General features: G+C 56.8%; 1 protein-coding gene across 1 annotated transcript in view; it reads right to left on the bottom strand.

Annotated features, from left to right (window-relative positions):
* Positions 1-7,499: 7,499 nt before the first annotated feature.
* The window catches only part of CHST8 (carbohydrate sulfotransferase 8), a 58,035-nt gene continuing 47,869 nt past the window's right edge, over positions 7,500-17,665 (bottom strand). Inside the window, exons 2-3 of the mRNA XM_054588843.1 lie at positions 9,586-9,623; positions 7,500-9,036 (exon numbers count right to left, since the gene is read on the bottom strand). Of these exons, the coding sequence (XP_054444818.1) occupies positions 7,936-9,036; positions 9,586-9,623 (1,139 nt within the window). The 3' untranslated portion in view covers positions 7,500-7,935. The remainder of the gene's footprint in view (positions 9,037-9,585; positions 9,624-17,665) is intronic.

Here is a 17,665-nt window from a genome sequence, read left to right as displayed (position 1 = left end):
CAGGACCTACCTGTGCCTACCTACAACTGCAGCCGGGCAGATAAGATGGATGAACCTGCTTCATAGTCCTGCCCCTGCCTTCTCAGGCTCCTGGGCACTCACTGCTGGGGGTGGGGCTCCCTGGAGAGAATTCATTATCATGCAAGCGGTCGTTAGAGGGGCCCCCAGGACGCACACTTGTGGAATGGAGGGGAAGAACGTAGGACTAGGCAGAGGAAAAAGCTGGGCTCCGGTGCTGTATCAGTTTTCTGCTGCAGCTATGGCACTTCACCCTAAACATAAGCACCTTAAAACAATACGAATTTATTACCTTGTTCTTCTGGAGATCAGAAGTCTAAAACGGTCTGTGTTCCCTCTGGAGGCTCTAGGAAGAACACGTTTCCTTGCCTTTCCCAGTTTGTAGGAGCTTCCTTGGCTCATGGCTCCTTTCTGTCTTCACTCTGGCCTCTGCTTCCATTGTCCCATCTTCTCTCTGACTGACCCTCTGTCCTTCTATTATAAGGACCCTTGTGATTACATTGTGCCCACCTGGATAATCCAGGATAATCTCCCCGCCTCATGATCCTTGATCATATCAGAAAAATCCCTTTTGACATGTAAACTAACATATTCACAAATTCTGGGGATTAAGACATGGACATCTTTAGGAGGCCATTGTTCTTTCTATCTTGTGTAGCTTTGAAGCTGGATGGCCCTTCAGCATTTTTGGGAGAGGGCACTGGGCTTTTCTGCTTCCAAGATGATTAGTTGCTAGGTGTGGTGAGACCTTGAATGAGCAGCCTGGGCAGTCCCTCCAGAGGGCGGGTGGCGGAGAACGCTCGGCTGGCAGCACTCAGTGACCAGTCCTTCGTTCCTGAAGGGGACCTGGGACATCGTGGCACCCATCACATCCCCTCTGCTCCGGCCCAGCAACCTTCTTCCATGCCTAGCCTGGCCACGATTTCTTTTACCCCAGGACGTTTGCACACGCTCTTCCTTCAACCTCATTTTCCTCTGGACGCTGAGTCCTTGTTCCAGGCTGGGAGCACATGTGTGCCATCTCCTCCTGTCCTCAGTGCCTAGCACAGCGTCTGATACCTGTAGCCACTCAGAAAACGTGAAATGGACACAAGCTCTGGCCTCCTTGACTCATTATGGACCTTTTATTGGCATGGAATGTGATCCCTCCTCCCCTTCAGTGGTCCCCATTGTTTTCAGCACCAGATTCAATCTCCTTATCATTGCCCATGAGGTCCTACTTGACCTGGCATCTGTCGTCCCTGCACCCTGCACACGTGTGTGGCAGGCGTCCACACCGTGTCTGTGCACATTGCCCGGGCTCCGGCCAGCTCCAGCTCAGCAGTGGTCTTGAGTCATGTCCTTGGAGTCAGCTCTATAAGGTCACACGCCCTCAGGTCCTTGGGGCCTCAGTACCCAGTTGGGTCTGTGCCCCCAGGCTAGGGCCCTGGGCCCCACCCTGTGCCCCACCTCGGTTACTGTCCCCGTCGGTTCGGTTAAGACCCTGTTAGGCAGCAACCCTGACTGCAATCCCATGGAGAGCCCAACACCTGAAAAATGATGGTGGGCCCTCGTCCCATGTCATTAATCCTCCTGTGACTGAGGCCTCTCCCCCAGGGTGGGCATAGGGCCAGGCTGACTGATTGCACCTGCTCCGCCTGCGAGGACTTTGGCCAGTGGGAGGCTTGGACGGCATTTCCCTGGTGAAATGCTGCGTGGAGATTAATGACCCCTGAGCGGGGGGCTCTGGGTGCGAAAGGCCTGAGCGAAGCTGGGCTGGGCCTGCCGGGCCTGAGTCCCCCATTCTGCAGCCTGCTCCGCCCAGCCCCTTCTAGGAGCAGGGCTGCAGGTTCTGCGCCTTCGCCCAGGTTCCCTGGATCTCCCAGAACTGGTTGCCTCAGCCTCATGCCTGAAACCTCAAACACAAATAATTTTCAATTTGCCTGGGAGTTTCAATCGCACAATCCAATGTTAAATAATAGATTAGATGCCTCAGGGAGAGAAACAGGATTTAAGAAGAAGAAATAAATAAAAGGAAAAGTAAAATTCAGCACATCGGCTCAGAGAGCAAGGATGGAGCTTTCGCTCCTGGCCTGCATTCGCCCACCCTGCCCTGCCCTGCCTGGCCACGTTCCCTTCCCTGGGTCTGTGGGGATTGCCCTTTGTGTGCGGGTCTCCCCAGCGGGCCCCTGGCCTTGTAGTCCTGGGCTCCGCTCCCCTCCTGCTCCAACCTCTGCACCTCAAGGAGAGGCCTGGATCGTAGCCCTGGTAACCATTACCTACCCAGGTGGACAGGCTGACCCAGACACAGGCAGATAACAAAGGGCCACAGAGCATGGTCAGGCTGTGCCAGGCACCAGGTGCTGGGCAGGTTTGTGGGCGGGCAATAGGTATGATCTGATGGGGTTGGGTGCAGACACAGGTGTAGGATGATGGTGTCTTTGGATCCAAGGGGAGTCTGAAAAGAATGTGTCTATGGGACATGACTTGTCTATAAGATCTGGAACTGAGGTCTTTTATGTCCAATGACCTTTCCTTCTGTCTATCCTGGCCTCCCACCCCATTCCACCACGGTCTGTCCTTATCACCACAGGAAGCCACACTCTGTCCAAGGTCCCGGATTCCCCACTCCTACCTTCCCTCTGCCCATCTGCCCTTCCTGTGCTCGTGCACCTCCTTGTCCAGCCTAGATCCTATGGGCCACTGTTTTCCTGTCTTGTCCCTCCTTGGGCCACACATGCCTAGGAGGTGCCCAGCTCTGGCCTTCTCTGGGCTGCTGGAGAAGCAGGAGGGCACGCTGGAGACACCAGGGACAAACTGCCAGGGTTTGAATCTTGGAACATCCTCTTAATAGCTGTGTGAATTTGGGCAAATCACTTGACTTCTCTGTGCCTCAGTTTGTGTGCCTCATCTGTACAAAATGGGGAGGATATAATTATATCTATCTTACAGGGCTATGATGAGGATTAAATAAGATAACACATATGAAATACTTCAAACAGTACCTGATAAACCAGTAAATATCATAACTCTTATTGCTTTGGGAGCCTAGGCAGGAGACAAAGTGGCGTGGGTTAAGATGCAGGAACTGGCTCCCTGACTGCTGTGGCTCAGTGGGTTGGGCATCGTCCCTCAGACCGAAAGGCACCTGGTTTGATTCCTGGTCAGGGCACATGCCTGGGTTGTGGGTTCAGCCCCCCAGTTGGGGGTTTGTGAGAGGCAACCAATCGATGTTTCTCTCTCACATCAATGTTTCTCTCCCTCTCCCCCTCCTTTTCCTTCTCTCTAAAAACAAGTAAATAAAATCTTAAAAAAAAAAAAAGACGTAGGCACTGGAGAAGGAAGAAAAGGATTCACTTAGGGGGCAGAGAGAATGACTTGTGCAAGAAAGTGGCAAGAGATGGAGGGGATGTGGGGCTAAAGCTTTTTCTTGTTTGGAGAGGGGGCGCTGATGGGAAAGTCTGATGACCAAGCAGCGTGTGAGTGAAGAGCTTGAGGGAGAGACATAGGGCTGGGGACCCCAGAGCAAGTGGAGGGCTGACCCCTGAAAGGGCCCTGGGGAGTGGAGGGGAAACAGGAGGCAGTGCAGACAGGAGGAGCATAATTCTGACATAAGACAGAGAGGGGCTCTCTGGCCCTCCCCTTTTATTTCACTGCAGTCAGAAACACACCATTGGCTGTGCACCTTTCTGGGACGTCCGTGTGAGTGTGCGGACGTGTCTCTCTGTGTCCTTGTGCATCTAGGGCTGTGTGCGTGTGTGTCACAGGTGCGTGTATGCTTGCATGTAGGTTTGTGTCTGTGTGTTCGTGGATGTGTCTCTGGGTCTGGAAGTATATTTGTGAGGACGGGTATGTCTTGTGTGTCTGCCTGTGTCGGTATGTATCCAGCATGTGCGAAGTCGCAGTTGAGGTCACAGAAGGCCTGATGTCACACTCATGGGGAGTGGAGGACAAACGCTGGTGGCCTACTGGTGGCTCTGTGAAGTCTGTGGTCATGAGCGTAAGAAAAGCGCTGCGAGCCCTTGCCCCCTGCAGCGTGGGGAGGAGGCTGGAAGGGCGGCGGGGCTGGCATCGTCCAGGGAAGTGAGACAGGAGGAGCCGGGCACGGTGGAAAGGCGGGTCAGGGTGCATCCCAGTCTAAGAAGACAGCACAGGCGATGGCAGCTCCCCACACACCCCTGGTGCCGCTCGGCCCTTCCATGCACCGTGTCCTCCCTGCTAACCAGCCTGTGCTTGCAAGGCATTCCTGGGATGTTCTCACTGGGCCCATGTGAGGGGTAAGGTCTGCTGGGAATGTTTGGAGGCTTGGTGTTAGGGCAGGTGAGTTTCCGAATGACCTCCAGGATCTTCCCGGAGTCAGCTGGAGAGGCAGGGCCCCGGTGAACCCGTGGCCGAGAGGGTAGAAGACGCCAAATGGTGTGCGAGGTTGGGAACGCGGTGCCCCGTGGGTATGGGGATGCCCCGCCCTGCATGGAGCAGCACAAAGCCGGGGTGTTGCTGCCACCTCGTGGCCAAGCCGGGGATAACCAGGCCTCCGCTCAGGAGCGAGGACTTAGCATCCCCTGGTGGCCGAGCGGTGTGTCCGCCAGCGGAGGTCTGATCCCTGTCACCCGCTGCCCAGCTCTGAGTCCTGCTGCACTTGGGTGGAGTGGGTAGGAGATAGCAGGAGGAGATTCCCTTGATGAGCCATGGGTGCTCCCCAGAGAGAATGAGCTCAGAGGAGATGGGGAGAGGGAGGGGAGACCCCTGCCAGGCCCAGGGCTTACCTGAGGCTCCCATGCCCCACCCCCAATGAAGGGTCTGGGTAACAGGGAGAACGAAATTGGCAAATGGGAGGGGAGAGGGGGCTGGAGGACTGCTCGCTCATCCACTGCCCGCCCACCTCTGTCCTGGGCCTCTGTGTGGGAGGTCAAGCCAGTGGAGACAGTAGGGAGTAGGAGGGTTTGGCTGTGTCTTGGAGGCCAGAGGTGCCTGAATCTCACATCTGGCTGAACCTCAAAACTCATCTCCCTAGAGGACTCAGGCCTCCAGGGACTCACAGGCCTCCAGGAGGACCCTAGGTCTGTGCTCTCCCCGCTCAGAGAGCAAGGCTGAGAGGAAGTCTGAGCCGCTCGGAGGGCACAAGCCTGGCAGGGACTTCACTGTGGGCTGCGCCAGGGAGCCCCACCTGGAAGACCACGCTAGGGAAGGCTGCTTGGGGTTCGGTGGTTATTTCCCCAGCTTGGTGGGCCTGTTTGACCTCTGGGCAGAGCCTGTGGGCCCATCTGGGGTCCTGGACCCAGAGAGCCCCTCCCTCCAGACTATACCCACAGAGTGTGGAGCAGATGAAATGGGGCCAGGACAGAGAGCATAGGGTGGTCCCAGAGAGGAGGGGGACTGTCCACAGTCCCCCCTAAGCCTGACACATTATACAGGCTCACACATGCACACACCGCCTTCCCACAGACGCAGATATCCATAAGACAGACACCTCCCACACCACTCGTGCCCCCCCCACATACACGTACAGAGACTCGCATGCTCACCCCCAACACCCAGATGTCTACACGGATGCACATACATAGAGACACAGACACAGACTTTTATATAGATGTACCTGCTTACCCAGCCCCCACCACCAGCCCACAAATGCGTGCGCACACACACACACACACACTTTCCTTTGTGGCAGTTAGGTCCACTGTCCCCAAGCCCTAGGGCCATATAAAGCTTGAGGCTGGGGTTGGGGCTGGAGCTGGGTCCAAAACCACCTCAGTGGTTTTGGCAGGGTGAGGTCTCAGGACTGGGCCTCTGGAGGTCATGCTGGGGGACACCAAATGGGTGGTCATGGTCACTGCTTGGACTCTGTCACCTACCACCACTGCCCGGAAGGAAACCCCCTCTTTGATGGATGTGTTGTGTATGAACACCTGTGCAACTCAGGTCTGGTTGTCTCAGAGATGACACATGATGTCTTTTCCTACCCCTTATGCACACACACACACACACACACACTCACACACACTCACACACTCACATACACGCTCACACTGGGGAAGGATGGTCGCAAGGCGTCCTGATTTTCTCCAAGCTGCAGGCTGCCCCAGCTGGGCTCCCACGTGTCCCTCTTGTTGAGCAGATGACCAGTGACTCTGACTCAGGCTTGGCCAAGTGCAGCCGGGGCCAGAGACACTGTGTCTGCGCTGTGAATCCCGTCTCAGTCTGCTGGCTCGCACGCGACCTGGCCCCGGCTCTCTGAGCCTCTCCGCATCTGCCTTCCCACCGCCCACACCCAAGAGCCCCTCAGGCCCTCATCACAGCCTCCTCCCTGCCACTCTGGGTTCGTTCTGTCAGGGGGCCCAGGCCACTCCAGCTGGAACCTGGCCGGAGCCTCACCGCGCTCAGGGTTCTTGGATGCACGTGGCCTGAACAGGGGGGTGGCAGTCTCAACTCCTTGTTCCACATTTATAAGTTTTCAGAGCCTGTGGCAGAGGCAGAAAGGGAGATGGAGCTGCTCACACCAATGTGAACCTGGCTGGGATCCAGCAGCATGTCCCACCTTGGGGACCACAGCATCTCCTTCTCAGCATCCAGTAGCATCTCCCCTAGCAAGTGGGAACAGAGTGAGAGCGATCCCCTGGGAGAGATCCACAGAGAGACCACAGGAGGGCCTGGAAGACACAGGCAAACAGAGAAAAGAGACCTGAAAGTAGGCGGGCAGACAGACAGAGACAGATCCCTAGAAATAGGCGGCACTTCCCATTGCAAACAAGACCCCAAAACAGCCAGTCACACCCACACTCAAAGCTCCAACGAACACTTTCTCCAAGACCTTTCTGGAATCACATTGGCTTTTGGAGAAGTTTCCTCTACCACACCCCCTCCCCCTCCCCCAGAGCTGGTCCGCCCAGGGGCAGATGATCCTGACAACTCTGAAGTGGTTTATCAGGTGAATGGATCCAGGGGTTAAGGACGGGGTCAGGGGGTCTGCAGATGGCAGCTTTGGTCCAAAGCCCTGCTGACCCCAGAGGTTCAGAAGGCCAGGGATGGCATTACTCCCTGCTCGGCAATGCCACACCCACTGAGACCCATCCATATACAGCGCAACGCAGAGCCCAGTGGCGTCCCCAAATGGCAGCTTGCCTAAGGAGCTCGTCACTGCCCTGGCAGTCCTCAGGGGGCCCCCACAAAGTGCACTGGCAGGAGGAGACCCCAAGGGGCCCCCATGGGGACAGGTCTATCTCTTTTCAGGACGAGGGTGCTGGCACTGAGACAGGAGCACCCAGCTGATTGGGTCCTGGCCTCAGAGGCCCTGAAGGGAAGCTGCTGAGTCCTCTGCTCCTGCCACACACCGACCGCTCCTGCCCTGGACTTCCGTGAACAGCCCAGCCTGCAGGCGCCTGGCTCTGGCTGCCCTGGGAAGGGAGGAAGAGCCCTAGACAGCACCAGGAAGGGGCCAGGTGTTCCCACACCAACACACGGAGTGTAGACACTGCTGCTCTGGAAACCATGTGCTTTATTTGGAATCTCATTCCAAGGGAACCTCCTCCTGGGTCATACAAAAGCTGCAAACCATTTGGTTTGGTACAAGGCAAAGGCTAAGGGACTGCAGGAAATCCCTTGCCGCTGGGCCCTCGGCCGCAGGGCCTCAGACTTCCCTGGTCACCCTGATTCTTGGCTGAGTTGGTGTGGTGGACAGCTGGGACTCCGGAGGTACCAGCTCACACACCTCCTCGCGTCTGCTCCTCAGCCAAGGAGCAAGGAAGTAGCTATGCAGCTCAGGCTAGGGTCCCCACCCAGGGCTGGGCCTCTGTCCCCGACCTAAGGCCTGCAGCAGACACAGCTCCTCTCGTTCTCAGAGCCCAGTTGCTCGGGGTACTTGCAGGCTCCGGGCTGAGGAACCATGCCCTGCGGACGGGCGAGTGGGTGGGCAGGGCGCCCACGCCCAGCCGCTGGCCCTCAGTACAGGTCAGCGAAGGGCTTGGAGTAGTTGAACATCAGGTAGTCCATGTAGTAGAAGTCGTAGGCGCGCTGCCGCTGCGGGGCCGAGAGCTGCGCGAAGTACTGGTGCGTGATCCGCGCTGTAGTCCGCGCCTCCTGAGCGTGCCGGTCCTTGAACCGCGGGAAGGTCAGGTTCCGTGGCGCGTGGATGAGGCTCAGGAAGAAGTTGGCATCATCCTCCATGCTCTCAAACTTGCCCACAAAGTCATAGTCGATGAGGCAGGGGCTGCAGAGCCGGCTGACGTGGTCCCAGTGGATGTCCATGCCCACCGGCCGGTGCACGTCCAGCAGGTACTGGACGAACTCAGGGAAGCGCACGCCGGAGCCCGTCCGCAGGGCCTCCCGAGAGGCGTTGGCCCGGTACCGGGCCAGGATGGCCTTGCCGAAGACGGGGTGATAGTAGCTGTTGGGGTGCTCGAACTTGTCGCGGAAGGCGGAGACCAGCCTCTCGAAGGGCTCGCGGACGAAGAGCATCTTGGTGTAGGTGCCGAGGCGGTGCAGGATGCCCTGGCGGTCGAAGGTGTCCAGCCGCTTAAGGGCGCTGCCGTAGTGGACGGTGTTGTGCTGGATGTCGGCGGCGGACGAGGCCAGCCCGGCCAGCACCATGAGCACCCGCTTCCAGTTGGAGCAGCCCGCTTTGGGGACCTCGCAGTACAGCACGCGGTGGCGGTCCTCCACGAAGATGCGGGACACGTGGCGCGGTGTAACCGCCCTGCGACTGCTGCTCGCGCGGTACTTGGCGCACGCCTCCCACATCACCCGCTTGCGCTCCTGCTGCCTCTGCTGCAGGCTGACCCAACGGCCGTCCGGGGCCCGGGGTGCTGGCCGGACGAAGGTGTCGGCCGAGCTGTTGGCCGGGACAGCCGCCGCAGCTGGCATTTTCTTGATAAGCAGCCGGCGGCGGCGCTGCCGGGGTCGCAGGCGGGCCCCCGGGTGTGCTTGAGGTTGGTCAGGCACCAGCAGGTTGAAGCCTCTCGGTGCCCGGCTGGACAAGTCTTGGGTGACCCTCTCCGCGGGTGCCTTAAAATCACCGTCCTGGGAACGGCCTGGTGCGAACTCCTGGGGCAAGCAGAGAAATGATTATACCAGGGTGGACAGGACAGCGGGGTCCTGAGGGTCGCACAGGCCAGGCCCTCGCCCTGTCCGAGGTCCCTGCCCTCTCCGTGACCCGAGTTTTTTCCAAGACGAGGGAGAGGGAGGCAGGCTGACCCTGCAGGACGTGACCTCTCTGGTCTGGGCCCCTGCCCAGCCCTTGCAGTCCCCCTCCTCTCAGCTGGCCTTGTCTGCGGTGCAAATGTCATTTTGGCCACAAGATGGCGCAGGCCTCCCAGGAACCTCGGCCTGGCGAGGCGGGCGGGGGGCGGGGGGCGGTGAGTAGCTGGTGGCTTGGGGGAGGCTGGCTCAGATTTACTGAGTCAATTAGCTCACTCCAAAAGGGAAATTCATGGGTCCAAAGCCTCCGGCTTTGCTCCCCAGGCTTCTGGGAAGGACCGGACACATTTTTCTTTTCACGAATGGGTTTAATGTGAGCTCCAAATTTTCTTCCCTGCCTTCACCTACTTTCCCCAGGCTGCCCATAATGAGATTTATCTGACTCTTAGAACTCACATTGTGGGGCTGCTGTAGCCTGATGTCGAACTTTACTCCTGAAAAGAAAACAGAGAGGACAGTATTAACGGTGGAAGAACCACGTGGTTCCCAGGAACCTGCTGATGGCCTCTTGACTGTGGGTGCCATGCAGGGAGGGCGCTCGGTGGAGGCTCCGTAAAAAGACAGTTGGGGGGGGGCGTGAGAAGAGGCATGGCTCAGTATGTATGAGGGCCCCCTCCCCATCCACATAGGAAATAGTGGTGCCGGGAAGTCTTGCCCCCCTGACTGCCTGCTGATGCTCGTTCCTTGGTGTCTCAGCTCCTGCCTTGACCTGGAAGGTCTGGGAAGGTGCCCTGCCCAAGGGTGCCCACACACCTGCCCAGTGGAGCAGCTGGGAACCTCACAGTCCACTCCCCACTGCACACTGCCATTAAGTCATGGGGGAAAGGACACTTCAGAAAGTTTTCTCCTTACTCCCCAATGCCCTGTTGGCCCTGCCCTGGCTGGAGTCAGTGTGGACTTTCTGTACTTGGAAAATGACACACTTGAACACACACCTTGGCACACACCAGGCCTGGGATTGGAACACACTCGTCCCCCTTGAATGGGGCCTCCCCACTTACTCCATGAAGTTCCCTAACTGAGCCACCCGCTTTGCGGTTTTGGCCTCTCAGCTGGCCGTGGAGCTCTGGCGGTGAGCTGACCGCATCCAAAGGGCTGAGCAGAGCCCAGGCAGAGTGTCCAGAAAACGCTCACTGGTGACTGGGAGAAGACGGAGAGAGATCAGCGCATCAGTGGCCATGCTCCAAAATGTCCCCTCTGCCCACCAGAGGCCCTTTGCCTGGGCCGTGGCTGGGCTCGCCCGAGATAGCAAGCATTGGGGAGGAGAACCTTTGGCAGAGGAGGTGGTCCCGCATCACACCTGGTTTGATCTATTTTGGGGAATGTCCTGGGAGGTCAAGAGCATTCCTTCTGGGGGAACTTATTTAGGGTTCTGGGCCTCCTTCCCCCACCCCCGCCAGGCCACTGAGGCATCAGGGGCTCTTTCTGCCCCTGTGCCATGTGAGTGGCTGTCTGCACTGAGGCTTTGCCGAAAGCCAGTTACGATCTGAACCAGCCACCCTTTAAACAAGCGGAGAGCTAGAACTCCCAGCTGACGCGGTGGGGCATGGTGTCTGACCACGCCTGACCAAGTTCTGGCGGCGGCCTGGCGTGGGGTGCTCTGGAGGCCCAGCCTTCCCCTGCTGTCTCTGTGTTCTGGGCAGGGCTCCAGTGGCTGGAGCCCAGCTGGTGAGGGGACATCCAGGTCCTCTGCTCTTGACCCAGGAAGTCCAGCAGTTTCTCCATGAGGTCCAGTTTTGTAGGTTCAGCCACTGCTATGGCCCTGGCCTTATACTGGTGGCCTGTCACTCTGAAGAAGTGCCCACATGCCTCTTTCATTCATGAGCAAATGATGAGGGGGGCGGCCAGGGTCCCCCTGGACTGGAAAGCCTAAAGATCCTGAGCCTGCTGGGGCCTTTCTCAAGTCCCAAGAGGTGGAAGTAAAGGCAGAACTTGGGTGCACTGTGTTTTTCTACTACTGCAGTATTATTCTTTGATGCTTTTGAGCTGGGAACAGGTGTGCGGCCTTCCCTGGGCAAAGGACAGTGTCCACACCTTGCTGAGTATTCTCAAGGTTACGTGCATATACGTGTGTGGTGGAAAAGCTCAGAAACAGGCCTTCTAGACTCTTCCATGGAGGCTGAGGAGAAGCTCCACATAGAACTGGTTGTACCCTGAGAGTAAGGGATGTGAGTAGGGTGTGCCTGACCGTGAGGCAGGGGCCTTGTAGAATTAAGCCTTTTGCCAGGGTCCCCTTCTCAGCCGAGAGCCTGCTTCCTTCCAGCCAGCCAAGCCCCACATCCTCCTCGTGGCAGCCACCCCCAGCAGGAGCTTCCCGAGCTCATTTTTTCTGGCATGTGCAGCTTCCTCCGCAGAACAATGATCACAGATCCCTTTTCCAGAAGGGGCCTGCCACACACTCAGTTTTCCTCCACACTGCTGGGTTTCCTTAATTATTTTCTCTGGTGATGGCAGCTGGCTCTGCTAAATCACCTCTCCTCCTCAGAATTTCAGACGCAGGAATTTACTCTGCTTGTCAATCCTGTCAACTTGTCAAGGTGCAATGGCGCTTATTTATATTCCTTTTCTGGCGCAAATGAGTCATGCCAGACTTGGCCAAAAGTGGGGCCGAGAAGCCACTTACAGAAGGCATCCTGCCAGCTGGTGCAGTCAGATGATGATGTATTTATTGAGGTCACATCCCCTACGGTTGTGACCTCCCACCGGCACTGTCCCCACAGCCTAGAGGGTGGTGGGCTGTCCCATTTGATCTGTGCAGACTGGACGGGAGTCTCCAAGGTTGGCCCATGTGAAGGCTGGTAGGCCCAGAGCCCTGGGCATGGGCTAAAGAAACAGTTCTAGCTAGACAGAGCTCAGCACTGGGTGAGTCAGTCTCCTGATCTTTTGGCCACTTTTGTGTAACAAGCCGACCTGGCTGCAGTTCCCTCCATCGTAAAGAAAAATTGTCCTAAGGGGAAACTGAATTTTCCACAAGCTGTATGTTCCAAGCCCTTAGGCTTATGGCAACCTGGTGGGCAAAGATGACCCCTGTCCCACATGATCACTTTGGAATAAAGACAGAATTTTAGCAAAGGAAATGCAGTGGCCTCTCCCCCTGGCCAGAGGCCCAGTGTCCCTATTGTTTCCAGGGAGGATGCCGCTCTTCCACACACTGCTTGCAAAAGGCTGAAGCAAAGAGCACCCCAGCTCTGAACAAGGGATGGCCAGGAGCCTTGGGTGTCTTGAGGCTGGGGGTCTGCACATCCCCCAGCGGGCTGCGCTGCAGGACCATGGACAGCTCCATGGGGAGCTAGGGGAGGCAGCTAAGGGCCCTGCCACTGCCGCACCCACAAGGAAGGTGTTGTCACCAAAAGCCACCAGGATTGGTGCTGTGAGGGACTTACGGAAGGGAGTGCTTGGCCTCAATATAACCACAGCCAGCCCCTCCTAAGCCCCGAAATGAACATATAATCCAGATAAAAACAATGAGCTTTCTGAGCAACACAAGCCATGACCCCCAGCCGCCTCATCCAGCCAATGCCACCAAGGCTTCCACGCACATCCCCTGTCCCTCCTGCCCCCACCCCGGGGCAGGGAAATCCCAAGGCCAGTCATGTATGTGCTACTTTCAGTGTCTCAATTACCTGTCCCCTCCTTCCTTTCTTTCCTCCTCCTTTCCTTCCTCTCTCTCTCCTTCCTTCCCTCCCTTCCTTTCTTTCCTTTAATCCTCACCCAAGGATATTTTTTTAATTGATTCTAGAGAGAGGGAGAGAAGCATTGATGTGAGAGAGAAACCATTGATCAGTTGCCTTTCATATGAGCCCCAACTGGGGACTGAAACTGCAACCTAGGTATGTGCCCTGAACGACGATCAAACTTGCAGTCTATTGGTGTATGGGATGACGCCCCAACTAACTGGGCCACCTGGCCAGGGATGTCCCTTCCTTTCAACATAATGTTAACAATCTGTAAGGGGGCTCCATCCTCTGGCACTTTGGTAGAAATAAACAACCGCTTTGCCTTCCTGGACAGATGGCCACTCAGAGAGTGGCTGGAATACACACAATACACTAAGAGTGAGCGTTGGTGAGAATAAACAAGGTGTGAGGTACTGGGACTTCCACCTGTGTTCCGCATTGTGAACTCTTCGTGGGTTTTCTTCCGGGTGTTTGGGTGAAAAGCCTCCTGGTTACCGGCCATGGGGAGGCAAAGGCTGAGGAGGGAGTGTAAAGCCAGCTCTTTTAATTAGATTGTGCAACCTGGGCCTGGAGCAGAGCTGGGGAGAGGGCTTCACTGGCAACATGAGCTGTTGGAGAGAAGGGCCCCTTGCCCACTCCTATTCAAGTCACAGGGGGAAGGCTTGCTGGGTTTGACTCAATAGCCCCAAATCCTCAATGCCCAGGACCCACTGGGGATGAGGCCTGAGGATCATCAGCCTTTTAGTCAGTTTGTGTAGACAGGTGACAGACAAGGGTCACAACAGGGCCCAAGCTCCAGGCCCTGGAAGGCAGTGGGGAGAGGGTCCTGCCTCTTTGAACACTGTGGTTTGGGAGAAGGCAAAGCTGTCCTGAGGGAGTCAGACCCACAAATAACAGAGATGGGAGAGAGCTGAAGGGGCCAGGAGAACCAACCGGGCATGGGTGTAAGTCTGAAGTCCCTGCGCTGTGTCGACTTTGAGACTCATGGTTCTTGGATCCCTGGAGCTTCTGGAACCAAGCTGCCTTTCCTTGGCTCTTTTTCCATGTCCTACATCTTCTCATACTTGGGCCTGTGTGGCCACATCCACCTGTGTCATCCACTTAGGCTGCCCATGAGGCCAGAAAATGTCCGGGGGTTCAGACTGTTCTGAGCCAGGGGAGACACTTGAAGGTGAGCTGCCCATGGATTCTTGGCTCCCCACAGTGTGAAAGCCTGAGCCCAAGCTTCGGTCCCACCCCAGATTCCCTGGCAGTTGGTGGGACAAAAACCTGGTCCTGCTCTGCGCTTCCACATCCCAGTTAGAAAGAAGCGGCTCCCGCACCTAACGTGTATGCTGTGAGAAAGACCTGCCGTGAGGTGCCCTGAACAGCTTGGTCAGTGTGTGGGACTCCCACAGACGGGATGAGCCACAGGGTGTGAGGCAGGGGTGCTGGCAGGAGAAAGCCCGGCCAGGGCAGGCGGGCGGCCCTTGGGGGTCAGGGGGCAAAGCCCCGAGGGAAGTGCCAGGCCCCGCTCCGGAGGAGTACGGAGGGCTTCTGAGTGCCAGACGGCATGAGTCAGGGTCCTCCAGAGAAACCACCGATAGGATACATACATGAACTGCGGGAGAGACATCTATTCAGGAATGGGTTCATGCGATGGCAGGGCTGGCAAGTCCAAAATCTGCAGGGCAGGCCAAGGTGGGAGGCCCAGGGAAAAGCTGATGCTGCAGCCTGAGTCTGGTGGCAGGCTTCCTCCTTCCTCGGGTGACCTCAGTCTTTTCGCCCAGCTGATTGGGTGAGGCTTACCCACAAGAAAGAAGGTAATCTGCTTTACTCAAAGTCTACTGATTTAAAGGTCAATCACACCTTAAAAAATGCCCCCACAGTAACATTTACACTGGTGTTTGACCAAACATCTGGCACCAGGGCCTAATTAGTGCACGAAATCAAGCATCACAGAGGTGTATGAGTTTCCTAGGGCTGCTGTAACAAACTACCACAAATCTGGTAGCTTAAAATAGCAAAAACCTCTTCTCTCTGGAGGCTGGCTGTCTGAAGGCAAAGCGTCGCCCAGGCTGTCTCCCTCTGGAGCCTCTTCCAGCTTCTGGCAGCCCCAGATGCTCCTTGGTTTGTGGCAAATTTAAGTCCAGTTTCTGCCTCTATCTTCATAGGATTGTCTTCCTTAATGACCTCATCTTAACTTGATAACATCTGCAAAGACCCTATAAGGTCACATTCAGAGGTACCAGGGTTGGGACCTCAATATATTCCGGGGACACAATTCAACTCAGAACAGGGTTGATGTGACTTCAGGGGGCTTTAAGGACACTCTGGAGACAGGCCAGCTACAGCTTGGAAAAAGCGAGAAAATATTTCCCCTGCTGGGTTGGGGTGTCTCATCAGTAGCAAAAGATTGTGTTAGTTCTCATGTTCTTGGGGGAGGGGCTGTGTCTGTCCACCTGTTCCCAGGCAGGGCCTGGCACAATGCCTGGCACACAGCAGGGGCTCGAGAAATGCTTGCAGAAAAGCTGATGCTGCCAGGCCTGAGAGCTGGCCCTGGAGGTGAGGGTGGGCATTGGGCTTCTCCCTGCAGAACCTAGGCCCAGGGCTTTGACTGGAGCCCCCCCCCAACCCCGGGCAGTGACCTCTCCAGCTTGGCCTGCTGGCAGCCTGGGAAGGGTCCGCACGTCTGGGTGGCAGCTGCCAGCCAAGTGGCAGGATGCAGACAAGGGCTGCCCCAGCTGAAGGTCTGTCCTCTTCACCCCGGCCGTGTGGTCAGAACTGTGATGCACCCAGCTGGCTGCCTCCCTTGCCATCTGTGGGGCGCAGGCCGGAGCCTGCCGCTGGGGCCGAGCCTCGTGGCGGCTGCATCTCTGCTGGCTCTCCTCCCAGCAGTTCAGGCTGTGCCCTGTGGAGGGAGGGGTGCTTCCCAGCATCCGCCTCTGACTGCCTCATTGTGAGCTGTTCCCTTCTCCTGGGCCGACTGTTAATCTATGCAGATTAGATGCAAAACTAAAGTTTAAATACATTCAGCAATTAGAGGGCAGTCTGGACTCAAGGCCCAGAATTCAAATGGAAGAAGCCTCACCAAAGGGCCTTAAATTCTCACGTGTGTTCACAGGAAAATCTAACTCATCAGGTTCTTTGCTAGGGCCTCAGTCACACCCTGGAGGCCAGCCTTGGTCACAGCCGTGCCACCTCTGCTGCCCCAGGGTTCGGGGAGATGGGGTTCCTGGCAGTGGGGCCGCCCTGGACAAAGGTGCTGGCTGCTCCTGGAACCCAAAGGTGGCCCCGTGGGCCTGGGGGAAAGGTGTGAGTCAGGCCAGGGGTGTTCCTGGGCAGGGCCGGTGGCCCTGCAGGGCCCTCTCCTCCTGCTTAAGCCTCTGTGCGTGGGCTTCTTCCAGTTGCTCTGAGAAAACCAGACCCACAAATGGGTCACACAGTGACCCCTGACCCTTTTGCCTGGAGTCTCCACTCTGAGTTACAGCTTTTAACAAGAGGTCAACATATTTTTAAAGAAAGGGAAGAGACAGACAGGCAGACAGACAGACACAGACCTTGGACAAGTCCTTGACTTCACTGAACCTACTTTCCTCATCTATAAAACAGGATAAAAAGCACCCATCTTGCAAGTCTGCACATGTGCAAATGAAGTGGTGCACAGTGCTGGGCTGAGAGCGAGCCCACAGGATGGCAGCTGCAGTTCCTGGTGTTCCTAACACCTGGCACCTTCATAGCAGCTGAGCTTCCCCACCTCCTGCACGGGTGGGCACAGGGACTCTAGGACCTGTCTGCATGGGAGAGGCGGGGGACTCTTCTGTCTCGGGCTGACAGGCACCTGACAGCTCTGACCGCTACTTGTTTTGTTTAGCGATTCCATTCCCTCGCCTCCGTGATTAGGATTCACGATTCAGCTGGGTAGTTCCCTGTCAGCTCAGCCTTGGCTGCGAATTCCCTTGGAGCTGTCAGAGTGGAGCACAGGAGCTGCCTGTCAGTCAGCCAGCCCGCCAGTTAGCCGCTCTTCGAACCCAACAGCTGTCTTGCCCCTCCCCACCCACTCACCGGCCCACCACCTGGCGGGTGCGGGGGCGTCCTTGAGCATCCTCCGCGTGCCCGCCTGTCCCCGAGGGAGGGATCCTCAGCTCCTGCTTTGAAGCTGTCCTGTTAGAGCCTGGGGGCGGCTCCCACCATGGTCAGTGTGTGTGTGGCCCCAGCACATATGTGCCATGCACTGCACTGCATACCCACACATGCACATTGCATGGAACAGGACTTGGTAACGTCTTACACTATGTTACAGCACGCACTCCGGAGGGATGCGTCACACCACACCTCTGTGCCACTCGTGTGCATGCTTCCTGCTATGTGCTGTGGCATGTGCCGGGTAGGGAGTATATGTGTTCATGTCTGTGTACGGTTCCTGAGAGTACATGCCTTTTCTTCCCTTTGTGTACCCTTTCAACACACGTGGGCCTGGAAGCATAAGCAGGAGCTAGTGAAGGGCACTGCAGAGGAGGAAGAACTCACCAGCAAGGCCTTAGTGCCGCTGGCGGCCCACCCCTGCCTCCCTCAGCCCGTTGGCAGCAAGGATATCTGGCAGCAGAAGTCACATCGTCCAACACCATTTTCCCATTCACTTCTGAGCACCTGTAGGTGCCAGACAGTGTCTTAGGCACAGGTAACGGTGTCTTGGCCACCAATGAGACAGCCATGGTCCCTGCCCTCATGGAGTTTACCATCTACCAAAGAAGTGAGGCACTGAATGGCGATTCCAAGTGCAGTGGTGGCAAAGGAGGACAGGGCAGGCAGCGTGGGAT

The sequence above is a fragment of the Pteronotus mesoamericanus genome, unplaced genomic scaffold, assembly GCF_021234165.1.
Source record: "Pteronotus mesoamericanus isolate MK-2021 breed Mesoamerican mustached bat unplaced genomic scaffold, CSHL_Meso_final scaffold_165, whole genome shotgun sequence".
Taxonomy (NCBI): domain Eukaryota; kingdom Metazoa; phylum Chordata; class Mammalia; order Chiroptera; family Mormoopidae; genus Pteronotus; species Pteronotus mesoamericanus.
The sequence above is the reverse complement of the archived record's forward strand: the minus strand, read 5'-3'. Positions and strand labels throughout refer to the sequence as shown.